We start from the raw sequence: 25,600 nt of genomic DNA, 5'->3' as shown, positions 1-25,600 counted from the left end.
GCACTCGATGTCCTTCTACCTCTCAGAGATGGTAGCCGATTTCATCATCACTTGCTCAGCACGTCTAGTTTCCCTACTGTGTATTTCCCTTTAAACAGTAACCAGTATGTGTAGAGCACTTTTCAGACTGTGCAGATGTCTTGCTCCTCAGATTTTCCCTTAGCTTTAGCACCACTGACGTTTCTGGCCTGCACTGATCTTTTACTGTAGTTCCAGCATGCCCTTTCTTTACCAGCTGGACTTAATCATCTCAAACAAGTAAAACCTCCCTTCATCCGTTATTCAGTTCTCATGTTAGTCTTGTGGAGTTCCACTTTCTTAGTTTGGTACTCAGGTGAGTTCATCTTTGGCTAAGTACAACACCTCCAAGCTGGGTCCTGCATCCTTTCGTGACACATTTCTTTTTACTCCTTTCTGTCTAGCCTAACAAGATGTCCCAGGCTAATCTTGCACTTACCTGCCAGGCTTGATCTCTAAGCAGCCCTTTAACTGGAATAGTACAGGAAACCAAGGTCTGGTTCACCCAAGGCCAAATGCATTGCTTAGTTTGAAATATACTCTAGGGCAACTGATGCTAGTGTCCACGGCATCTTCTAAAGCCCGGACCACCCAGGATCTAGTTCCATTAAGCAAAAGCAGAGTTCTCACATGCCCTGGGTTCAAATGCAGGCCTCTGGGACAGCGGGAGCCTGCTGCCACCCTTCTCCTGTGGTTAAGGCCGAGCCTGGCCCTTGGCTGTAGACCTGTTTGGGTAAGTAGCTGTTTTCTAAAGGCCCAAAGGCCTGGCCTGGCCAATGTGCCTGACTGTGACTATCTCTTTGCTGGGTGAAGATCACACTCTACACCCGATTCTCCAAAGGTTTTGCTGATAGAAGCTACAGAAATAGGATCACGACCTTTCTCTAAGATTGAGATACAAAGCCTCAGAGGTGCCTTTTGGCCCCAAACAGCACTAATTTGTAAGAAAAGAGCCTTTGAGCCATCTACAATGACAGGAAGCTCTTAACAAGAGAGGCATATTAGGTGTTAATATGAGCTTAGTCTGAATATACCTCAAAAGACGGGAGCTTCCACAGCAGCTGCTTCATCCCCCTGCCCAGCTAACTGCACCTTACTGTTGTTGGACTTGGATCTTCTAGAACATACAAGGTTTCTAACCATCCCACAAAGAACAAATTCTGGAGCCATAAATACAGGTCCGTTCTCAATTCATAAAATATCCTTCACGTGTAGTAAAATCATCTTGGAAAATTGGGCTAAGCCATCAAGGATACTTTTTTCTCCTTTTAACTTTGGTTTTATATAATGTGTACTGTAATTTATATTATAGAGTGAAATGCTGAAGCATCACATTCCTAACTAGGCGAGGATTTCTAGGTTTAAACCTAAAAGATAAATACAGAGCTTCTACATAGAAGAACAGAATTGCATCCTGGTAACATTGTTTTTAAAAAATTGTTGTATGCTTACCAAGTGTATTTGTAAGCATATATTGTATAATATATTTACTGGTTTTTTTTGAGATGATCTTGTAGCCCAGGCTGGCCTCAAACTCACAATCTAGTCAGAGATACTATTTAATTCCTGATGTTCCTGCTCCTCCTCCCAAGTGCTGGGATTACAGGAAATGCCTGTAATATATACCTGGTACTCTGCATTTTTTCAGCGCTCTCAATACCTCCTGCACTCCGGTGACAGAATGATAGGACTGTCTAAGGTCTCTTCTCCATCTACACTGGGCCCTGCTGGTGGCCTCCAAACTCCAATCAGACTTCTCTGACCATCTGAAAGATAATTATGCGTTTAGTGTATTTCTAACAGTAGCTTCTATTTTACTAATGCTAAAATTAAATAATGGTAATGGGATTTTTAAGAGTCATATACATAGGACCTAGGAATAAAGCAGGACTGCTGATGCCCATTTTAGGGGCCAGGCACCTAAGGCCCGGAGAAGGGGACAATCATCTATGTGATCCTTAACACATTAGGAATGGCGCAGGTACACGCTTCCTGGGACTACCAGCCCGTCCTGTTGTCTCCAACTCAAAACAGCTGACCTCATGTAGCACCGAGATCTTTTAGGGAATTCCACACATATTTGGTGGTGAGGAGCCTTAAGGACTAGGCCAGCAACCACACAGGTTTTAGAGTGGTGCCACACAAAGGCAAAATCCTAGAAATCTTTGCCTTTCATGAGCAAAATTTCCTGACTCTCAAATTCCGTATTTTATTCAGTTAAGTCACTCAGAGGACACGCAGTGAGATACTTAGAAATGATTTCGGTTGTGGCTGGTTCTCAGTTATATCCAGGAACAATGTTTGGTTACTGTGGTTGAACAAATCTTACATAACTGAGGCTTTATGCAGGCCCCTCCCCCTACTCATGCATTCCTTGGCTCCAACAAAGACCTTTTAAGAACCTCAGGCTCCAAGTCCAGTGGGTGGCTGTCAGGCCACCCTCAGCCTGGGGTTGTTTTCACTAAGCAGAGCGATAAAGCGGACTGAAAGTGAACAAGTCATAAAGGAATCCTTGAAGTCTCAGAACACTAGAGCAGTTCCAGCAGAGGGGCAAAGTGAGAAATGCCAAGGGCGGATGGGGATCTTGGAGAATAACCCCAGGGGTTCTTCATCGTAGCAAGCGCTGAGTCAGATGCAAACTGTAAGGAAAGTACACTCTTCAGGCCACCCCTCTCTGCTCTGGGTTCCTTCATGAAGGAAGGCAGAGACCCTTTCATTCCAAATCACTGCTGGGCACACAATGTGACGACTATAATTGTGAAATCTCTTACATAAGAAAGATTGGGGGCTCACATCTGCTAGGTGACTGGCCAGAGGGCTCTGGGGAAGATCACTCGTCCGCAGTTTCTCCCTTGTTACCCACTAATCATTCTGATAAGTTCTTAAGGGCAGGGAAGCATGGTCCAGCCTGTTATCTCCAACAGACACACAAAAGCTCACCCCTGAGCTGTGTTTATGCAACACTAGTGACCAGCAGCTGAATGTACTTCTTTCACGTAGAGCCTTCACAAATGATCTTGAGGAAGCCGGGCATGGTGGCTCGTGCCTGTAATCCCAGCACTAGGGAGGCTGAGGCAGGAGGATTGCTGTGAGTTCAAGACCAGCCTGAACTACAGAGACCCTGCCTTATACAACCAAAATAAATAAATAAAAATATAAAGTAAATCTGAAGGAAGACTTTGTTGAGGTTAATGCTTTAAAATGGGAAGAGTTGAGGTGCTGATTTCTGAGGAATCTAGAATAATGTGTGAATATTAACTCTGCTGCAACTGCCTGTCCCTTCATTTCCACCCATTCACCACAAAAGCTATAGAACTTGGGGGTAGCCAGTGATCAGCTCAAGGACAGGCCTTCTCATAAGAGGAATGCACAGGTACAGTGTACACACGATACTGCTGCTTTGGCTTTTAAAGGGACCGGAAACAGGGCATTTGTAGACTTTGAGAGTAAGTGAACAGTTTAGAACATAAAGTCCTTACAGGGCATTAGACCTAGTTTTAAAATAAAAATGGCTACACAGAACTGATCTTTTTTTTTTTTTTTTTTTTTTTTTTCTTTTCTTCCCAGTTAACATCTTAGGTACATGGACCAAAACCAAGAAACCCTTCCCCTTCCCACCAATAGTACCAAAGTAACTTCCTGTCCTGAGTCCCCTGAGAAGCAGGAAGGCTAGTGCAGCAGGTGTCAGGACCAAAGGCACAGGCAGAGGGGAAAACAGCTGGGCGGGACAGGCTGCCACTGACCAGCTGGAGTCACGGAATTCTGCCCCTCCCCTAAGCAGGGAAGGTTTCCGATCACCCTCAAGTCTCCCATCCCTTAAGAGTTACATCTTTGAAAGGCACATCCAGAAATGGAGCGACTGGGGGCTGGAGTAAACTGTCCATTGTTACTATGCAGAGGTTAAGGGGCAATAGGACTCTATGGCACAGAGCAATGGGGGAATCCTTGTCTTCACCCACATCTGCGGGGTGGGAGGCTGTATGAGAAGCCCCTAGGATCTGCTTCCATGGAGGCCCAGGAGAAGCAGCATGAGGAAAGCCCAGGCAGCGGTTAGTTCTCGGGTCTTTGGTGCTTGGGTAGCAGCATCTCTCACGTACAGAGGCTCTTGCAGCCAGCAAAGCTGGGTCAGTGAGCTGGTACCAGTGCTGGCCGATTATCTCCCAGGGCTGACCACCTCACAAGGCAAAAGCACAAAGAAAACCATCCAATTTTTAAAAGGTTTCTGAAAACAGTTAATAATGAGAAGCTCTCTTCTTGCCCCAAGTCTATTGTGGAACTTCAGAAACAACCCACAAGCACTTCCCAACAGTTTTGCCTTTGGTCTCCTTCAGAGAAGAAAAAAATCAAAGGCTTTCTCCCTAGAAATGGCTGAACAATTTGTTTTAGCAGGGAGACAGATCTGGTGGCTCAGAGAACTACCCACCTCACAAGCCCCTAGGCTCCAGGATCAGCCAGTTCTCAGTGACCATCTGCACATCCTGGCTGCTCAGAGGCTCCCGAAGCCTCACCTTCACCTCCAGCTTCCCCCCAGTGGGCTTTCTTCCGTCCAGAACCTGTGACAACCACAGAGAAATGGACAGTAATTGAGGGCAGGTAGGGCAGATAGGTCCCAAGCAAATAAGGCATCCTGGGTGTATGCATCAGGACAGCCCTGCCTGCCTTCTGCAATATGGGAAGTGGTGGACTGCTTACTCTCAGAAGATCGTATAAATAACCAAGAAATCAAGGTGTCAGTGCTCTGGCTGAGGATGAGAAACCTATAGCTCTATTCTGTTTTTCCTCTTGATCTTCCTAACTCCTAGAATTAGCACTGGCTTCAAGGAGCAGTCTGAAGCCAGAGCCTACCCCTCACACATGGCCACAGAAAAATGGACGGTTGGGTAGCAGTCACAAGTAGAACTCAGGCCATGCCCTCTTCTAAGGCAGATAAGGGAATGACTGAGTACAAAGTACAGCAAGAAGCTTGAGAAATTCGACCACCCTTAGGCAATTCAGACTAGGCCCCACGTTAGGACAGCTCCAGGTGGGGAGAGGCAAGCTCCAGCCTCTAGAAGCATCAGTAAGGATCTGTCCGGACCTGGCTCTACCAAGCACAAACTAGGAACTAACGAGTCCCTTCTTCACTGGCTTGCTCCCCATTTGTCAAAGGCCGGTTCTTCACGCTCCTCAGCTTGTGTAACTCTGTAAGGTCATGGAAGCTTAAGGAGCTTCCTGCCCGGTTTTCAATCACAATTTGCATATGATCTAGAAATACTACATCCACTTCCTGTTGGGAGCTCGTTCTTGGCCTCCTGCTACTTGCCCACTGCCCCAAGCACAACACAGCCCTACAAACAGAAATCTAGACCACACTGAGCATTGGTCAGAATCCTCAAGAGTCTTCTCTCAACTGTCCCTCCTAGGAACTTAAGTAGTCTCAGACTATGGAAAGAGTATGGCTACTGCCCATCTGGCTGCCTTTGAAAGTTGCTCAGACTTTCTTTACTTCTTCCATCTATATATAACATGGGGATACAACTCATTCCAAAAGCACACTACAGACAAATTGAAAATGTGCACAGAACCCTCAATAGAGTTCCAAGAATATCAGCTCATCCTGGGCCTACCTCCATGATCTCTCTGATCTCACACTCATTCTCCAGCCTTTCCAATTTCAGGTGTGCTGTGCCAACCAGCTTGTCACTTCTAAAAAAGGATCTGGGAAGACAAGAGGCAACAGAGGATTGGCCTGGGCAGAGCGGGCAGGAATGAACTGGTCACGTTCAATGCAAGCAAACCACAGTATAGGAACAGCGGGAACAGATCTGCCATTTCTCCCCTTCTGCTTTGCCAGTGGGACTGACAGAACTCTTACCCTTTGTGGAAGATCTCAAATTTGATTCCTTTGCTCTGGATCACCCTCTTAAAGCCCCGGTGATTTCGGTTGATGTTTAGTTTGAAAACTTGTTCAAATTCTGCAAGGAGAGGATTGGACTTCTTAGGGAAGTAGAAAAGGAAGCCCAGGGCAGGCTTCCTCTCTGGAGCTCATTGCCTGCGATTCAGGGTGTCAGCCACCAGAGAAAGGCAGACCATGTAGGTTCTGGCCTTGTAAACACTTTGGTGCCTAGAGATACAGATTATATAACGGAAAGCATTTGGAATCTGGAGTGAGAATTCCTGGATTCAAGTACCATCACCCCCACCCTGACCCTTGCCTGTGACAGGGTTTCACTGTGTAGCCCTGGCTGGCCTGTAACTCACTATATTGACCACAGGGCATTAACGCTGCTGTGATTCTGCCTCTGCCTCCCAAGAGCAGGGGTTACAGGTGTGAGCCACCACACCCCAGCCTTCAAGTCCATTTTTAACACTTCCTTGCTGTGAGCTCCCAGACAAATCCCTTTACTCAACTAACCTCAAGGCTCAGTTTTTGTATTGCTTTTTCTTAAGATTTTCATTAATTTTTTTCTGCAGGTGTGGTGGTGCACACCTTTAATCCCAGCACTCAGAAAGCAGAGGTAGGTGGATCTCTGAGTTCCAGGCCAGGCAGAGCTACAAGCTACATACTGAGATCCTGTCTCATAGAAATTTAAAAAGACCTTTATTAGTTTTATGTGTGTATGTATGCACGTGTGTGTGCAAGTGACCAAGATTGCCAGAGACGTCATATCTCTCTCGAGCTAGTTACAGGAGGGTGTGTACTCCTTGATGTGGGTGCTGGGAAGCAGAAGCAGGTCTTCTACAAGAGCAGTACATTCTTTTTTCTTTTTTTTTTAATTTTATGTACATCTGTGTGAGGGTGTGAGAATATTGGATTTCCTGGAACTGGAGTTACAGTTTTGAGCTGCCATGTGGGTGCTGGGAATTGAACTGTGGTTCTCTGGAAAAGCAGCCAGTGCTCTTAATCACTGAGCCATCCCTCCAGCCCAAGAGCAGTACATTCTTTTTTTTTCCCCCCTTTTCGAGACAGGGTTTCTCTGTGTAGTTTTGGCGCCTGCCCTGGATCTCACTCTATAGATCAGGCTAGCCTCGAACTCACAGAGACCACCTGGCTCTGCCTCCCCAGCCGAGTGCTGGGATTAAAGGTGTGCGCTACCACTGCCGGGCTGAGCAGTACGTCTTAACCACTGATCCCTCTCCAGCACTCGGCCTGTTTTCACAACTATGTAAGAGAACTGTTAATAATACCTGCCTTTATTTTTGAGTTGGGTGGGGCCAAGTAAGACAGCAGCTCTAAAAACATGAGAAGTTGGGCTGTCACACAGGAAGTGAGAGCAGAAATGGGTCTTATATGTAACTCACCTGGAGAGTTTGTATTCTTTACCACAGCTGTTTTGCTTTTTTGGGCCTGGTCCTACAGCAGTGAGATGGAAGAAGTTAAGACAGATAAAGAACAAACCAGGTCTACAGGCACAACGCTTTGGCTGGGTCAGCAGTAAGGACAGCAACCCCTGCAGACGGGCCAGAGTGCCGTCAACCCATCCCTATGGCCATGCCTCTCCCAGACGGCGAGACACTCAACAGCACTGGGGTTCAGAGGGCCCTAACCCTAGCAGAACCTCACCGAGTTAGGGTAGTGAAACTCAAAGCGCACAAAAGCATCCAAGTCATCGGGAGTCACTCCTATAAAGAAAAAAGGAGTCAGGTTGGAAAGCGCAGTCAGAGCCTGGTGCCCAGGCAGCAGACCGGCTACGGGAACCACATCCTTCAGGAAGGTGACCTTGGGTTACCTGGTGGGGCTGGGAGGTTCATGCCCCGGACGATGATCAGATGCATTTCTGTGCTGTTGAGTTCTGAGAAGATCCTACAGATGAGAAGGAAGGGGTGCCGAGTGAAGGACAGCAGCGGGACAAGCCGGCACAGCGGTCCAGGGTGGATCAGGGCTGGGTCCGTGCCCCGACTCCTGCTCTGAGCCACTTCTAGGGCACAGCAGCTCTGAGCTTCTCTCGGAAGGCAGCACATCCACCCCGCCCCCTCCACACACTCCAATACCCACGGTACTGAAGAGACTCAGGCTCTGCCCCAAACCTGCCCTATCCCCGCACAGAGCCAGTCTCCCTCAGGCTTTGGCACCTCACAGTCTGGAATGTCTTCAACTCAAAGTGGTGGCTGGGAGGGTCAAGGCCCTGGGCCTGGGCTAGCTGCAGGATCTCAAGCTGTTTCTTTCGGTCCTGAGCAAGCTTCTCAAACCTGCCAGGGACGGGTAACCAAGTCAGCAAGGTAGGATTTGTTATCTGGTCCCTAACCCAACAAGCCAGCACACCCTGACACTTACCGGGTAGTCTCAGCCACATTGCCCTGGTGCATGAACTGCTTGGAGAACAGCAGGCACTTCTAGAAACAGGAGCCCAGAGTGACTCCACAGCCAGAGCAGGGCTTGCCAAGGCTAGCATTCAAGGCTAACCTCTCAAAGCTTCTAACAGTCCTCTTTCGTTCACCTCTCCTACAGAACATATTCCTAGGGCACTCTTCCTAACACACTTTCCTGCTTAACGCGTGTTTATCAATTTGAGACAGAAACTCAGTTATACAGCCCACACTGGAACTCATGGCAGTCCTCCTGCCTCACCCTACCAAGTGCTGGTCTTGCAGGTATGTATCACCCACCATGCGTGGCTCTACTACACTTGGGTGCTTCCTCTCAGGATAGCCATTTCCCAATTCTTTCAAAACTTAATTTATGTGTGTGTGTGTGGTGACACTTGTCTCTAATTCCAGCATTTGGGTAGCTGAGGCAGAAGGACTTTGAGTTTGAAGTCAGTCTAGGGTCCATGATGAGTTCTAGGACAGCATGCATGGTACACAGCAAGATCCTGTCTCAAAGATCAGCAGCATCAGAAAATAAATTCAAGCATACACCTCAGAACAGTCTTCCCAGAAAAGCCAGCACTTCAGGTCAATTCCCTTTCACAAAACCCATTCCGCTTCATAACTACATGAAAAAAGGGGGCTGGAGAGATGGCTCACTGGTTAAGAGCACTTGCTCTTGCAGAGGACCTGAATCTGGTGCCCAGCACCTACACAGTGGCTCACAGGCACCTGTAACTCCAGTTTCAAGGAATCCAATGTCTTCGGACCTCCACGGGCACAAGGCACATATATGATATATGTATACACACATGTAGGCAAAACATACATATTAAAAAAAATTAAATAGGGTTGGGGATTTAGCTCAGTGGTAGAGCACTTGCCTAGCAAGCGCAAGGCCCTGGGTTCGATCCTCAGCTCGAAGGAAGGAAGGAAGGAAGGAAGGAAGGAAGGAAGGAAGGAAGGAAGGAGGGAAGGAGGGAGGGAGGGAGGGAGGGAGGGAGGGAGGGAGGGAGGGAGGGAGGGAGGGAGGAAGGGAGGAAGGGAGGAAGGAAGGAGGGAAGGAAGGAAAGGCCAGGCGGTGGTGGCGCACACCTTTAATCCTAGCACTTGGGAGGCAGAGGCAGGCGGATCTTTGTGAGTTAGAGGCCAGCCTGGTCTACAGAGCGAGTTCCAGGAAAGGCGCGAAGCTACACAAAGAAACCCTGTCTCGAAAAACCAAAAATAAATAAGCAAATAAATAAATAAATAAGTAAATAAAAAAGGGTAGCTTCATTTTGCAAATGAGGAAAACGGCTTGTCCTGGGTCCGACCTTAGGCCAGTGAGAAAAGTCAGCCTCTGAACCCATGCTAGCACACAGAGAAGGCAGAGATATATGGGCTGCTGACCTCATGCTGCTCCAGAAGTATTTTCTGTAGCTGGACATACACCTCCTCAGCCTTCTGGGAGAGTCGCAGATCCTCATGGTGAATGAGGATGAAGTCGCCCTCTTCATCCGTCAAGGGTGAAGGCACCTGCCCAGATCATAAGGCCCCTCGGGCCCAAGAGTAAGATTACACCTCTACTGAGCCAAACAAACACAGAAATCCATGCTATACTTTTCCTCCCCAACTGCCATTAACTTCCAGTGACACTTAGGCCTCATTCTGTCCCTGGCTATTAGAGCACCGCTTCTCCTAGACTGGCCCTGCACGTCACCTCTGACCACAGGTGACCCATATTCCTTTCCCCTTCTATCTCCCCAATGGTCTATCTCAGGGTTACAAAAGGGTGACACCACTTGACACAAGTCCTCGCTCCGCCCTGAAGCCACCTCAACCCATCAACCAGCCCCACCTCTGTTTTTGAGGCAGCCCTCTGCTTCAGTAGGTGGGACTCACCTTGGAGAGGTCAATGGGTTGACCTGCTCGGACCTGGATGATCTGGGCCTCGAGACTTTTAGCCACTCGTAAGTGGGACTTGGCCTGCTCCAGCTCCCGCCTGCGCTTGGCTTGCAGAGCTGCTCGTTGGTATTGTAGTTTCCGAGCCTCCAGCAGCGCCAGCTGCTCCCGAGCTAAAAGAAGAGGGCCAATGGTTAGGGCCCTGCCTCTCTCCGGACCTCCACTCCTCAGTCCTGTTTGTCCCTGACTCACCGGATGGACTCAGTGGTTCCTTAGAACCCGAGGCCTTGGGCTCTGTCGGAAGACGAGATGAAGGAGCCAGAGGCTGTGCTGGCTTCTTGGCCACTGGGGCCTGTGTTGGGGTGTCCCTCTGCAGGTAGCACCCAGTTAGGAGGCTATCAAAGTTATCATTCCCACCCTGGCCTAGACTTTGGCTACCCACCCAATGCTGCACCCATTCACTCTGCGACCTCAGTGGAGTGGCTTTGCCTCCAGAGCTATAGAACTCAGAGGCGGAAACTTCAAAAGCTTTCTAGCCTAACTTCCCCAACAGGAAGCATCACAGGACTAAAAAGAGACTTGGGTTTGGGGGTCAGAAATACCCATGTCTGAATTCTAGTTCTGCCTCTGACAAAGTTTTTCTCTAAACCAGAGGAAAAGATCTCTATTTTATGAGGTTAATATACTACAGCAGGGTCTGGGTTTATTCCTTATCTGCTGTCCCCCTGACTAAACCCTGAAGTCCTGGACCCATAGCCAAACCTCCTCATCTTCATCTACCAGGTCTGCATCTTCTGAGGCCAGTTTCTGGGCAGTTGCTAAAGTTGCTGCCATTGAATCCTCCTGGATACCTTTCCTGGTCTCCAGGCCAGGGATGGGAGGAAATCCTGAGAAGAGACCGAGCAGAGAGGGAACAAGGCAGCAGCAGTAAGGACTCGTGAGGCTGCTGTGGGTCTTGCCCGGCTCTGGGGTGGGTAACTTGCACAAGGTGGAGGCACACATATGAGAAACTTCTTTCTCCCTCCTTTCTTGCTCAGAAACCTCCTAAGTTCCATAGGCCAAGCCTTACCCACCTGGAGGAACAGGTAACTCAGCAAAGTCAACTTTCTGCCCTGCTTGATGAGCTCGAACAGCATCCTGATATTGCTACATGGGAAGGAAGGGATTTCTCACACCCTGCACCCTGCAGGCTCTATGCCCTCATTGCAGAGAGGCAGAGAGAGAAGACAGGGAAAGGCTGCAGCCCTAGAAGAAAAGGGGTCCCGAGGCACCAAGAGCTCCGTAAACAGACAATGACCCCGAGAAGACCAGGGCATGTAGGGAAGCGGGTAGGAAAGGCACAGCCAGGACAGGCCAGCATAGGATAGGGCTGGACAGCAACGGGCTCACCTTGGCAATTCGATCATGCATCCTGGCCTTGCGCTCATCCCCATTGGCCCGGGCCTGGATGCCTGCCTCCCGGTACCTGTTCAACCTCTGCTGTAAAGCATCCAGCACTGTTTTTGGCTCTGCAGGGGTCACTGTAAAGGCAGTAAAAAGAAACTATCAGTTCACCCTGCCTCTTCCCAGGCCCCCACTCCACTGCCCCACTGTTAAGTCCTACCTGGGGTGGCTGGGAGGTCAGAGGCCATCACTGGCTGCATTTGCTCCACTGCTGGGGACAGGGCTCCAGTTGCTGTGGGGGCCTTAGAAGCCTGTGTGAGGGTCTTCAGATCTGGGGATCCAGAGTAGCAAGGTAGGCAGAGTGTCTGGCCAACCCCACACCTCACAGTCCTCCTAGTCCCAGCCCAAGCAGATACCCCCATTATCTGACTGACCCTCAGGTGCTGGGGGCATGCCACTCAGGTCCACAGGCTGCCCCTTCTCCAGGGCCTCCAGGACAGTACCAAATCTCTGCAGAAGAAGAGCAGTTACAGGCATTAGCCAGCGCACCCCAAGAACCTGGCCTGAAACAACTCCACCAGGCCACTCTCCCCTAGGTGCTATCTGGCTCCCTCTCTGAGCCTCTGCTTCCCCATCTACAGTAGGAAAGCAGGGTGTCATACCTTCCCAATCCTCATGAGCTCCCGGGCACGATCTAGATCTCCAGCCCGCTTGGCATTGAGAGCAGCTACTTTGTACTCTCTCTGTCGGGCTAACAACAGGGCCTGTGGGTCTGGGTCTGCATCAGGCAGGGGGGCTATGGCAGAGCTGCCTGGGAGGCTGGTCTCAGGCTGGAAAAGGTTGTCTACATAAAACAAAAGAACCCCCAGAGAACATGGCTACAGAGTCAAAGGAGGGAGTTCCAGAACCCCCCAAAACCCAAGTCCTGCTGGTCTAGGAATTCTTGGAACAACGACAGGCAGGCAGCTGGGGTAGGCAGGCTAGAGGAACCAGAAAAGGATGTCTTCAGATACCTGGTTCCATGGCACAGGAAGCTGAAGAGTCTGTCTCAGAGTTCCTATTGGCTATCTCCTGGTGGGGTAGGGGCCTTTTGCCCAAGGCCACTGGAAGTGGAATCTCATCCTCACTGATCTTCCCGCCTTTCCTCACAGTGGCAAGCTGGGACTCCAAAGTCTGAAGGAAAGAATTAGACTAGTAACCCAGGTAGCGGCCTGGGCCTTGCTGGAAGTCAGGCTAGTGATCCACCATGTTTACCCCACCTGTGAGTGGCATTCCCTGTGCCCCCACCTTATCCACAGCCCCGCTCTCCAAGTCTGCCTCACAGCAGCCTGACTCACCTTCAGGCCTCGCTCACAGCGCCGGGCTTTGGCAGCTTCACCAGCCTCCTTGGCACTGGCTGCGGCCTCCTGGTAGTTACGGATCCGTTCCTCCAGCAAAGCCTGCAGCCCCCGAGGCCCTCCAGCCTGCAGATACTTCAGCTCAGGGCTGGGCCACTCCACAGCCAGCTAGGCCCTTGCCATTCTCTCCCTGTGAGGAAGCTACCCCAGAAGACGGATCTCTGGGACTCCAGGAGAAAGAGGTGCCTAAACCCCCAGAGTATGAGGCAAAGCCCACAAGAGAGGCCAGACATTATATCAGGCAAGCAGAGCCCCCGCCCCAATCAGTAGAGGCGTCCAGGAGTGGCCGGAACAGGAAGGCCCTTGAAGTCTGTCAGCTATGGAAGTTTCTCATGCCTGCTCTCTGTGTGGGGGTTCGAGTTACTTGGCAACTCTGCTGTATAAGCCATGCTTCATGCACACTATTCATGAACACACAGGAGCATCAAAGACACATTAGGGCCCTTCTGCAAAACCTACCTGAGGCGCTGCAGGTAAAGCCTGTTGGGAGGCTGTCTGCACGCCAGGTTGTTCAGTGTCGTCCTGTGTCGTCTCCTCAGACAAGTCTGGGCTTGCTGCCACACTGCCATCATCGCGCAGTCCAGTTTCTTCATCCACGCCCAGGACCTCCTGCAGCTCTGTCTGAGGAAACACAGTCCAAGAACTTTGGGCGCCTGGTGGCTGCACTCATGCCTGGAGAAAATGTTTAAAGGACCGGCATCCCCAGCAGCATCTGCCAATGTCAAATCCTGAGCTTAGTCCCCTTTACCAAGAGTTCTTTAATCTAATCAAGGGAGACCTTGATAAAAATAAGAGAATCTGAGAATTCCAAACTGCAGACAGATCTCAGACCAGAAGTCAAGGCCAGGAAAGGGAAGGTGCTCACTTGGTCGGACAAAGAGGAACAAACCCCAGCCCCTCAAGAGCTCTCTCCTCCAACACTTCAGAGCTCGACCCCTGGACACCAGCCTGGCAAACACACCAGCAGGTCTGCATCCTCCTCCAGCCCTTCCTCTTCCTCCTCCTCCTCCACATCTCGCATACAGTCTGCTGCCAACTTCTCAATGTGGGCCATGGGCAGGGGGGCTGAGGAGAGAGGACTCAGGTAAGGTGCTGGACAGGAAAGGAGGGGCTTTAATCCACTCTATTGGCAGCTCCCCAGGCAGAACCCCCATCCCTTCCACAGCACAGCCCCACTCAGAAAGGTCCCACGCTTTTTTCACGACCCAGTTCAAAAGACCCGTGCTATGGACGCCTTCCTGGGCTCCCCGACAAGTACCAAGCCGCTCCTTGCCTGCGTTTCTGCTTGTAGGCTAGTGTACTGACACACTGCCCCACACTGCCTTTCACATCTGTAAATGCTTTTAACATCTACTCAATGTCTTACTACTTACAATTCTATAAGATGGGTAACACTGTTTATCCCCCCACCTTTTTTTTTTTTTTTTTTTTGAGACAAGATTTCTCTGTCCTGGATCTCGATTTGTAAACCAGGCCTTGAACTCACAGAGATCCACCTGCCTCTGCCTCCTGAGTGCTGGGATTAAAGGCGTGCACCACCACCAACTGGCCCATATTATCCTCATTTTCTATACTGAATAAACTAAGATGCACCAACACCCATTTCCCCAAATTCACAATCTTAGTAAGTGGCAATATTCAAGCCCAGGCTTGTCTAAGTCCAAAGCAGGGCTAGGGTAGTGAGGCCTTCCCAGTCATGTCACTGATTTTAGCTCAAAGATAAACAGGCTGCCTCTGATGGTTCCTGCTAAGAGGAATATTCAGCCTCTTTATTCTGATACCTACAGGGAGATTTCGCTTACTCATCTGACATGACTTCTATTTACTGTGCACATAACCTGTCAGTGCTGATGGCCGTACTGTATATGAAACCCTACCCATGCATGACTAATGCTAATCACCTGAGTAAGGCAAACAATCAGATTTGTCCATAACTGACCTCTTTGTGGCTGAACTACAGGAAGGGTAGAACTATCAAAACAACTAGGGGAGCAGGCTGACTGAGTCCTCCAGGCTGTAAGGCAAGGGACCCTCTCTCCGCCATGGGCCTACACCAGCCCAGGGGTGAGAACTCACCACGGCCTTTGGGTGCTGGCTTCCTGCTTGTGCTCCCCGCTTCCCCAGTGAGCGCCAACAGCTCAGCCTCCAGGTCGCCCTCCTCTTCAGTCTCATCCATCCCCAGGAGCATGTCCTCAGTGTTGAACTCCACGAAAAGACCCAGCTAAGAACACAGAGAGATTCTTTTTAGAGTTTATTTATTTATTTTGGTTTTTCGAGACAGTTTCTCATGTAGCCCAGGAACTACTGCAGACTGTCCCAGAACTCGCTCTGTAGCCCAGGCTGGCCTCAAACTCAGAGATCTGTCTGCCTCTGCCTCCCAAGTGCTGGGATTAAAGGCATGGGTCACTACCATCTGGCATAGAGATTTTATAATTTTATGTATAAGAATGTTTTGTCTGCATGTATGAATGGATACCATGTGTACCTGGTACCCTCGAGGTCAGAAGCCAGATCCCCTGAAATTGAAGTTATGGACTGTTTTAAACTACCATGTGGGAGCTGGGAACCACACCCAAGTGCTCTTAATAGAAAAGCCAAATTGCCTGTAACTCCAGCTCCAGGGGATCTGATGCTCTCTTCTGGCCTATGGACACCCACACATGTGGCATACATTCACACATACATACACCTAAATCATTTTTCTTAATCACATAATGAACCAGAACATAAGAATTAAGACAGGAAAACATCCCAAGTCCAAGGCCAATCTTGTGAGTTCACTACATAGTGAGTTCCAGGCTAGAACTCAAGACCATCTCACAAAATAAACAGCAAAAAAGAATCACATGACGAAGCCTGGTATGGCGGCACACGCATGCAATTCCAGCACTTGGGAGGTGAACACAGGATGATCGAGGGTTTAAGGATAACCTGGGCTATACATGAGACCCTTTCTTTAAAAAAAAAAAAAATCACAAAATTACATGTGGCGGCACATGCTTATGATCCCAGCACTGGAGGAGGTGAAACAGGAAGACTATATGTTCAAAACCTGCCTGGGATACAAGGTAGTTCAAAGTCAGCCTAGTCCACTTGAGAAAGAACTTGTGTCAAAATTAAAAGAAAAACAGGGCTGGGATTACAGCTCAATAGAAGAGCACTTGCTCAAGACCCTGAGTTCATCCCTATTCACTCTGAGACCCAATTTGTAGACAGGTAAACAGGTCTAAAACATGGAGAATTTTTAAAGAAACCAAGAAAACAACAGGGCCACTATTATAATTAACAATAACAGCAGCAGCTGCTGGTCACGAGACTTAGCATTATTCATGACTTATTAGTTAATTCTCACCATCTTGAGAGATCCTATTACACATACACACACACACACACACACACACACACACACACACACACACCCTAATCTTTTTTAGGGAGAGGGGGTAACTTGAGACATGCTTTCATTGCATAACCTAGGCTGGCCTTGAACTCACAATCTTCCTGTTTCAGCCTTCCTAGGTGCTAGGATTATATGCATGTGCACCACATTTATTTTTCAACTGTCATAAACATAGCATGAAATCTGCCATCTTACCTATTTTCAAGTGTGAAGCTAAGTGATATTATACATTCCCATTGGTATACAACCATCACTACTATCCATTCACAGAATTCATGTGCAAAACTGACTCTGTGCCTATTAAACACTAACCCATCTTCCCCTCTCCATCTTATTTTCTGTGTCCATTATTTTGAATATTCTAGGCAGATATAGGTATTAGTTTACCCCAGTGTTCAGTAATAGCTTAAACTTTCTGAACGACAAACTAAAATAATTTAAAATAAGGTTTAAATGACATCTATAACCTTTACCCCAACTCATCCCTTACCTGATTTTTTATTTGTCTGTTCTGATTTGTTAAGGTTTTTTTTAATATGTATGATTTTGCCCACATGTATGCATGTGCACTGTGTGGCTGCAGTGCCCATGGAAGCCAAAAGAGGGTTTCAAATCCCCTAGAACTGGAGTTACACATGGTTGTAAGCCACCAAGTGGGTGCAGGGAACTCAATTCCATTCTTCAGCAGCAGCAGCAGCAGCAGCAGCAGCAGCAGCAGCACTCTTAACCACTGAGTCATTTCTCAAGCCATCTGTCCTGCTGTGTGAATCATGCTCGCTACGCAGTCCATGCTGACTGGAAACTGCTATGTATCCCACACTGGCCTTAAACTCACGACCTTCCTACTTCTGCCTCCACGGTACAAGGATTTTGGATGGGGACCACCAAGCCCAGCCTACATGCTTCCAGAAGACAACACAAACAATAGCCTAAGGTCCAGAAGAAACGAAGGAAGAAAACGTAGAAGACCTGCCTTCTTCAGACTCCCTCCCTAGAGTCTGTCCCTTTGTCTGTGGGCAGTAGCTGACTGCCGCTGACTACAGCCCTCAAGTCCTGGCATCCTAGAGCTAGACAGCAGAGTTGTCACCCCCCACCCCCCAAAAAAAACCGTGAGAACACTTAGGTCTCAGAACAATCCACGCCTAGAGGCTCCTGACACTCAGGTTTGGCCACCACAGGACAACGGCAGAGCTGAAACCCAAGAGATGTCAGGTGCTGGTCACTGAACTCAAAGGACTTTACCCCTACAGGCACTGCCTATCCTCTATGAACCAACAAGACACCACACAGGTGACGAAAGATCCCCACTCCAAGGTGTGGGGTGGGGGTGGGGGGAGACCAGGCAGGTCCATACCTGCTTTGCAGTTTCGGCACCCTGGCCTCTGGTCTTAGGGCCCTTCCGAGGTCTCGGCCCTGGCATCTTGGCGGGCTAGATACCTATTGGGTGTAAAGTTGAAGGCTTAGACTGGTGTTGATGGTGAGATATGACCCAACAGGGGTCCCAGTGGTAAAACGCCACTTTGTAATTAAAGCACGGAGGCAAGAGAAGGCAGTGGATGAAAGGCTGGGTACCACTGTCAACAGAGTGATATGGAGAGTCTGTACACAATAGTTACTGAACTGTCTGATGGGCATGGGAGCAACACTAGGTCCAAGTGCAGTAGCTGTATGTGGCTAATGGGTACCACTAGCCAACAGAGACACAGATCGTTTTTATCATCACAGTTTCCTTGGACACTCCGCACCTGACTCAGCATTCAGATCCTCTGAAAAATGTCACAAGTGATCAACGGGTACTGTGGCACAAACCCACCCCGCACTGGAAGTGCAGAAACTCGTCTGCTCCCATCCCAGTCTCCAAGGAAACAGACCCATGGGCAGACAACCATCGAAGGCCATGGATGCCAGAGGTGGCCCCTTGTCTAGGACATCAAAAAAGGCATCTTAGAAAGGATGATGCCTGTGCTGAGTCATAAAAGTTTAGAGACGGGGGAAGAGCAGAATCCCAAGCAAATCAAACAAACTGATATCAGTTCTAAAGTGAGAAATGGCTTGGCCTACACAAGGAAAAGGCAGGCCCGGGATCACTGAGGCATAAACCAAACCGTGAGACTAGAATGGAGACATGAACCAGGGGCGACACAGAAACACCTTTAAGGTTCTAAATTTGGGCGTTATCCTGACAGCAGTGGGAAGCATCATGGGCTGCAAAAGGTGCATGGGCAAGTGGGAGATCACATCGGGCGGGAAACCTCGGCTTTGAGCATCTTCCAAGTCTATGAAGGAGCGTGGGTTGGCCTGGGGACTGAGACACAGACGGGGTCCCACGCCTGCAGCTGGAGTCAATAGGGCTGCGAGCTTCCCTGGGTGTGAGCACCCAAGCGCTCGGCACTCCCAAGTGTCAGATTTCGACTCGGGGAAACGGCGTAGTGTCAGCCGGGGAGGGCTGCGGGAGTGAAGGCGCTCGGGAGAGTGAGGCGCTCCCCAGCCACTCCGGTGCCGGGGGAACCTCGGTCGGGGCTCAGGAGAGGCTCGTCCGCGTCGAGGGGCGACGCCGGGCTCCCCAACACCCGCGCGTCCTCCCACGGCCAGGCCCGGCCCGCCCCGGCTCCAGCTACCTCCATCTCCCCGGCCGTCCCCCAGACTCCACACGCCGGGAGGCGGGCACGTGGCATACCTCGCGGCCGATCCGAACCAAAACCGGGCCTCCTACAGCCCGGAACCGCCAGGCTTCCCGCGGCCCCCGGGCGGCGGCGGCGGAGACGGCCCCACAGGAAGCACCCGCCCAGGAGGCGGCGGCTCGCGCCCGGCACGTGACACCACAGCCAGCGGCTCGCAGTGCGCATGTGCGCGGGGCAAGCGGGCGGGGCGCGCAGGCAGGTGACGCTGGGGGCGGGGCTGGCAGTGCGCAGGCATCGCCGAGCAGGTGACGCTGGGGGCGGGGCTGGCAGTGCGCAGGCATCGCCGAGCAGTTGACAGCGAGACTGGTGTGGGGTTCGGGTCCTGCGCTCCTCTCCCAGTCCCTCGGTTGGGTTCTGGAGGATGGCCAGAGGATGGGGCTTCCTCGCAGCCCACCCCCAGGCGCTGAAAACCGGACTCTCCGGAAATGGGGCTCCTTTGCAGCCAGAGGACGGGACGAAACCAGATTAGAGGAGCCAAAGCACTCGGTAGACTGAGATAGGAGGATCGCTGCAAACTGAAAGGCCGCCTCTGACTCATAAGGAGCCCTCTTAGATCGGGATTGATGGAACTGACCTGCATGCAGATGGACTATTCCATGCCCAAAGTTCCCCTTTTTTTCTGTCCTATAAGACCCCGTGACCCACACCACATGTGCAGCCTCACTTCATGGAGGAACGGCAGGCGTCAGTTCAGATTGAAGGAACAGTTCTGTAGCCACGGGGTGGTACACACGCTAATCCTCTTAAAGTTATTTTAACATTTTTTTATAATAAAATGTTTAAGGTATATACAAAGACATACGACCATGGTGATATTTTGTTTGTGCTTTAACAAATAAAGCTTATCTGGAGATCAGAGTGCGGAGCTAGCCACTAGAGGCCAGGCAGTGGTGACACACACCTTTAATCCCAGCACTTGGGAGGAGGAAACAGGAAGTGATATGGCTGGAGAGAGAGAAGGGGGAGGGAGGGAGAGAGAGAATAAGTGATAAGGCAGAGACAGGAGCTCTGCCTTTTCAGTCTAAGGATTTCTAGAGGTTAAGAGCACTGGCTCCTCTTCAAAAGGTCCTGAGTTGAATTCCCAGCAACTACATGGTGGCTCTGGTACCGTCTTCTGGCCTGCAGGCATACATGAAGGCAGAATACTGTATACCTAATAAATAAATCTTAAGAAAAAGTTTTTCTAGTGGCTGGCTGTACTGCTTCTCTGATCTCTCAGCTTTCACCCTGATAATCTGACTTTATTAAGACCAATTAGAATTCTCACTAGTACAACATTTCACATTTACTGCTGGGCAGTGGCGGTGCATGCCTTTAATACAAGCACTCAGGAGGCAGAGTCAGGAGATCACTGAGTTCGAGGCCAGCCTGGTCTACAGAGTGAGTTCCAGGACAGCTAGGGCTACACAGAAACCCTGTCTCGAAAAACAAAACAAAATGAAACAAACAAAAACAAAACAAAAATATCATTTCAGTTTCATCCACAAAAGCAGACATTATTGCTGCCCCATTTTGATATCTCTAGCTTCCAAAGCAGAGCATGACACACGTTTGTTCATTCCCACAGGTTTGTTTGTTTGGAAACGGTCTCATGGAGTCCAACCTGACCTTCAGTTTGATTTGTAGTCAAGGATGACCTTGAACTTGTGACCCTGTCTAAATCTCCCAGTGCAAGCATTACACCTATGGGATTTGTGAGGTTTTAGGGATGGAACCCAGGGATTTATTCATGTTAGACAAGCTACCTCCCAGCCCTAGTGACACCTGCCTGTGTATGTAAATTAACACAAGACAAGGCCACTGAAATACTTCCTTTTCAATTGTCTTTCAGGAATCTCACTCTGGCCCACCCCGGACTCGTAAATCCTTGTATTCTCCACGTAATGAACTGAGATGAGACTCAGAAGTTAATGTAGAAGATAGTGTATAACAGAGCATGGAGGGCTAAGAGTGGGCAATGGCCAGAGGGACCAGTGAAGAAGAAAACTTCTCATCTAATGTATCTAAGTGGATAATGGTAAAGAATCACCTTTGTGCCAACTTACATGTAAAGATAAACTTAACACTGTTTTCCAAGCCTCTACATGTAGTTTTCCTAGGGGCTATTGTCCTGTCCAGGTGATAGAAAAGTGCATTTGGAGTTGTGTGTATGTTGTATATATATGGTGGCTATCACATGCTCATGAAGCACCTCCTAGCTTCCTCTACAGCTTTCCATTCTCCACCTTATTTCCTTGAGACAAAGTCTCTCACTGAACTGGAAGCTGTTTCAGCTAGGCTTGCTGATTAGTGAGCTTCTAGGATCCCTCATCCCCCAGTGCTGAGATTACAAACTCATGCAACCATGCCCAGATTTTTTTTTTAATAAATGTGTATGAGTGTTCTGCCGCATTTATGTAAGTGTACCACATATGTGCAGTGCCCACGGAGGCCAGAAGGCATTAGATACCCTGGAACCAGAGTTAGAAATGGTTGAGCTGCCAGGTGGGTTCTGGCAATTGAACCTGGGTCCTCTGTGAGAGCTGCCAAGTGTCTCTAACCACTGAGCCATCTCCGCAGCCCCCGCAGGCCCAGCTTTTTAGTTCTGAGGGCCAGACTCTCGTCCTTATGCTGATAGAACCACTCTCCTACTCAAGGAGCAACCTCCCCAGTAATGGGCTGTTTTGCTGTCCAGAGTTCTTTGTGTGGGAGTTTTTTTGGGTTTGTTGTGAGATAATGGTTTTACTATGTAATATAAATATTTAAAAGCTAGCATTCACACGACACAACATGTAGTATTATCACTTCATCTTCCTACTAATTTCCTAATTTCATTTTTCTTTACAGGTGAGTAAAATTCCCTTGTGTACATATAGGCATCACATTGCATCCATTGATGGACATCTAGGCCAATCACATTTCCTTGCTATTGTGAATAGAACAGCAATGGACATGATTCATGTGTAAGTATTTATATGGTAGGATCTTGTATAATATTAGAGGAACCAGCCTCAATATTATACATCCCAGGGGCTCAGGAGAGAGAACTACTAACAGCAAGGACTATTTTCAGGAAACAAAATCTCAGCACACCGAGTTCTATAGTCCACTTGCTTTAATTCCTTTGGCATAACATCCTTTATACACAGCTTCAGTTCTGTTCTCATGGCTAGCTCCTCTCTTGCCTGATTTCTCTATATTTATCTACTGTCCCCTCTAGGTTCTATCTTAATTCCTTCATCTAGTTCTGTCCCTTCTAGGTTCTCATCTATCTAGTTCTTTCCCCTATCAGCTCCTCTCCCATCTCCTTCTCTCTCATCTGGCTCTCCCTTATCTTGTTCTTCCCCATCTGGCTCTTCCTCATCTTCCATCTCGTTCCTCTAGTCCTCTCTTTTAGCCCTTCAATCTAGTTCTTCCCCATCTCAAGTTCTTACCCATCTAGTTCTTCCATTCTCTTTTCTCTTCTCCGCTTTTTGCCCTGGAAGTCCCAGTATATAAAGGGAGGGTCCAAGCTAAATTGTGTAAAGCTATTACTTAATGTCCACCTCTTCTAGGCGGTGTCTCCTTGTGGAATTTACCGTAAGTCAGGAGACTTGCACATGGGCTGTTATCATTGTTAGTCCTCTGAAGTTGGGCGCCCACCTGGGTGGTGGTTCCTGTAGTCCTTGAAAGTGGCTAAGGGAGATAATCTGATTCCAGAGAAAGCCTTTCCTGAGGCTGTTCTCCAAATACCTGGAATGTGTATGTCCCGAGAGTGATCAGTCTACACTGTTAGTCCTTCTTAGGGGAAAGTCAATTGGAAAAACTATGAAGGCACACATTTCGTAACAGAATACAGCTGATATATAACAAGGCAACACCAAAAACTCCTTGGGATTTGGCTTCCTCTGGAGAAATTCCCTGATTCCTCCAGGTAGTGACTTTGCCATAACCAGCTGAGTTCTTATGATATTCCCGCGGCCCGCAGTAGGATATAGTTATTTCTAAGTATACCCAGGAGTAATACAGTTGGGTCATGTGGCAGTTCTATTATAGTTATTTTAGAAACTTCTGTTAATGGAGGTTACCAAAAAGTTGTGCCTACATTTAACATTCTAGAAAGCAGATTAGTAACTATAATTTCAATTACTATGGAGAGGTGAAATGTTGCAGGTCTGGAGTCAAATTATCTTGGTCTACCTTAGGTGCCTAATTAGCCATTTATATTGTCCACTATTATCAGTTAAATCCTTTTGGAATGTGTGAATGGATCTCTAGCTTCGAAGCCAAAAGCTAAGAATGCCATCAGGTAACATCAGAGGCCCATAGCAAGGATGTCTCCACCTTGCTGTAACCCACCCAACTGAAGCTTCCACCAACGTATTTGAAGTTTTTCTTTGGAACTGGAGAAATGGGTTCAGTGGTTAAAAAAAACTTGCTTCTCTTTCAGAGGACCCGAGTTCATTTCCTAGCACCCACATAAAAGGCACCTGGTTTTCATTTTTTTTACTTTCCTTGTGTTTCTATAAAAACTCCATAAAACTGCGACCGTGTTTGAATGTGGTATTTGGGACACCCTAAATCTGTGTTCTTGGGCCATCGCCACTCATATTTGGCTCCAAAACAAACTATTTCTTAGTTACTCCCTTTGAGAGGAGAGCCAGATGTTCCGATGTTTTGTTTTCTTTTGGAGACACCATGCAGCCCTGGCAGGCGCCATGAAGCTCAAACTAGCCAAACGCACAGAAATCCCCCTGCCTCTGAAGTGCTGGGATTAAAGGCGTGCACCACCATGCCTAGCTAGTGTTTTAATTTTTGTAGTCTTTTTATATATTTTAGGCACTGAAGCATAACTGGTAAAGGTTTCTTTTCCACTCTATAGGCTGTTTGCACTTTACGGCGCAAAATCTTTTTAATCTCATGCCGGTGTCCCATTTGTTACTCGTTGGGGCTATTTCTTGTGGAGAATTTCTTGCCTACCAGGTGTGTGCATTTAGGTGCACTTGCCTATGTGTCTGTGCATAAGCTGAACACATACGTGCAAAGTGGAAGTCAAAGGTTCATACTGGTGTCTTCCTCTATTGCTTTCCTCCTTATTTTTTGAGACAGGGACTCTCAGCAACCCCAGAGCAGTTTCAGCTGGCCATCAAGTCTTCAGGGATTCACCTGGCTCCTAACCCCCAATGCTGGAGTTACATATGCTTTCCACTGTGCCCAGCTTTTGTGTGTGTTGGTGAGGTTCTCAGGCTCACACAGGGAACACTGCACCCACCGAACCCTCTCCCCAGTCAAGTTCCAGATTTTTAAAGATTTTTAAAAATTCAAAAAGGTTTTGATTAATGTATTTGTGTGGATCTGTGTGTAGGCACATGCATACAGGTGCACATGCTCTCAGAGTCGAGAAGAGGGTGTCAGATACCCTGGAGCTGGAGATACAGGCAGTTGTGAGCTGCCAGATAACAGGTTCAAGAGGAATTCAGATTCTCTGCAAGCGCAGTGTATGCTCTTCACCACTGAGCTGTCTCTTCAGCTTGATTTTTTTCTGGCAATTAAAATGTGTTGTTTGTAAGTGTTCATGGAGATATCCATGGAAGACAGGCGAGTGTCAAATCCTCTGGAGCTAGAGTTGCAAGCTGTCTGACTTTAGTTTAGGAACGCAGTTCAGATCCTCTGAAAGAGCTCCCATTTTAGCTTTTAGAGTCATGTCTTTGATCCATTTCAAACTGCTTCATTTTGTTAGTCATTCATTTTTCTTCTGTAAATGACATCTTCAGTCTTCTTTTTAGTTAGTCATGGAAATTAAAAACATAATCTGATAGTGGTTGGGGAGGTGGCTCAGCAGAGGACACAGATTTGGTTCCCGGCACCCACATGGCTACTCACAACGATTTGTAATTAGTTTGAGATGGCCTCTCCTGATGGCACACAGGTGGTATATACACATTGATGCAGACAAAATTTCGTTTTAAAGATTTGAGTGTTTGCCTGCATGTACACATGTATATGTACCATGTGTACTCTTGGTGCCTTGGAAGACAAGAGGAAGGTTTCAGATACCCTATAACCAGAGTTATAGACGGTTGTGAGCTGCCATTGGATGCTGGAAACTGAACCTAGATTCTCTGCAAGAGCAAGTCCCCTTAACCACTCAGGCATCTTTCTAGCTCTGGGAGGGATTCCTTTTAAAACTTTATACCTAGTATTTCTAGCAATTCTTATTTGTTTTTTGTTTTTTTTTCAGGCTGGTCTTGAATTTACTATGTAGCCCGGGCTAGCATCAAACCTGTAGTAATCCTCCTGCTTCAGTCTCCCAAATTCTGGGATTTCAGGTATGTACCACCATGCAGGGCACAAGGCACCAGGGCACAAGCTCTGGTTTGCATTCAGCAGTGGGAAATGACCCAGGGCCTCGTGCACACAAGGAGCACTATCACTGTGACGCACACAGAACCCTACCAGGTCTTGCCTATAAAATCAATTTTACTTTACATCATTCACAATCAAATACATCATGGCATAGAATAAAGTCTTCCTCTCACCCCTGACAAACCACCAGGTATTTCCCAGAGGCAACCAGTGTAGCCAATTTCATATAA

At 48.5% G+C, this 25,600-nt stretch overlaps 1 protein-coding gene across 1 annotated transcript; it reads right to left on the bottom strand.

Moving 5' to 3' along the window:
* Positions 1–4,057: 4,057 nt before the first annotated feature.
* On the bottom strand, positions 4,058–19,181 carry Cc2d1b (coiled-coil and C2 domain containing 1B). The gene is made up of 25 exons (XM_006977741.4): positions 19,043–19,181; positions 17,720–17,802; positions 15,042–15,186; positions 13,927–14,030; positions 13,425–13,586; positions 12,906–13,031; positions 12,582–12,741; positions 12,231–12,412; positions 12,003–12,078; positions 11,789–11,899; positions 11,575–11,705; positions 11,259–11,331; positions 10,948–11,072; positions 10,438–10,555; positions 10,186–10,358; positions 9,694–9,819; positions 8,273–8,331; positions 8,071–8,187; positions 7,728–7,801; positions 7,562–7,620; positions 7,300–7,351; positions 5,873–5,972; positions 5,625–5,715; positions 4,442–4,571; positions 4,058–4,192 (listed from the first exon to the last, which is right to left on the bottom strand). The coding sequence occupies exons 2-24, from the start codon at positions 17,783–17,785 to the stop codon at positions 4,443–4,445; spliced, it is 2,559 nt and encodes an 852-aa protein (XP_006977803.2). The 5' UTR covers positions 17,786–17,802; positions 19,043–19,181; the 3' UTR covers positions 4,058–4,192; position 4,442.
* Between the last annotated feature and the right edge of the window lie 6,419 nt (positions 19,182–25,600).

This window comes from Peromyscus maniculatus, chromosome 2 (assembly GCF_049852395.1).
Source record: "Peromyscus maniculatus bairdii isolate BWxNUB_F1_BW_parent chromosome 2, HU_Pman_BW_mat_3.1, whole genome shotgun sequence".
Lineage (NCBI taxonomy): Eukaryota > Metazoa > Chordata > Mammalia > Rodentia > Cricetidae > Peromyscus > Peromyscus maniculatus.
Note: the sequence above shows the minus strand (reverse complement) of the source record. Positions and strands in the feature narration are given on the sequence as shown.

What these genes read in the sequence shown, in the direction of transcription:
- Cc2d1b (XM_006977741.4), bottom strand. Translation starts at nt 17,785, where the DNA reads ATGCCAGGGCCGAGACCTCGGAAGGGCCCTAAGACCAGAGGCCAGGGT. An exon ending in GCCAGCACCCAAAGGCCGTG is followed by an intron (nt 14,031 to 15,041) that starts GTGAGTTCTCAC and finishes CTCTCTCCTCAG; the next exon opens with CCCCCCTGCCCATGGCCCAC. An exon ending in AAGACATTCCAGACTGTGAG is followed by an intron (nt 7,802 to 8,070) that starts GTGCCAAAGCCT and finishes TCTCATCTGTAG; the next exon opens with GATCTTCTCAGAACTCAACA.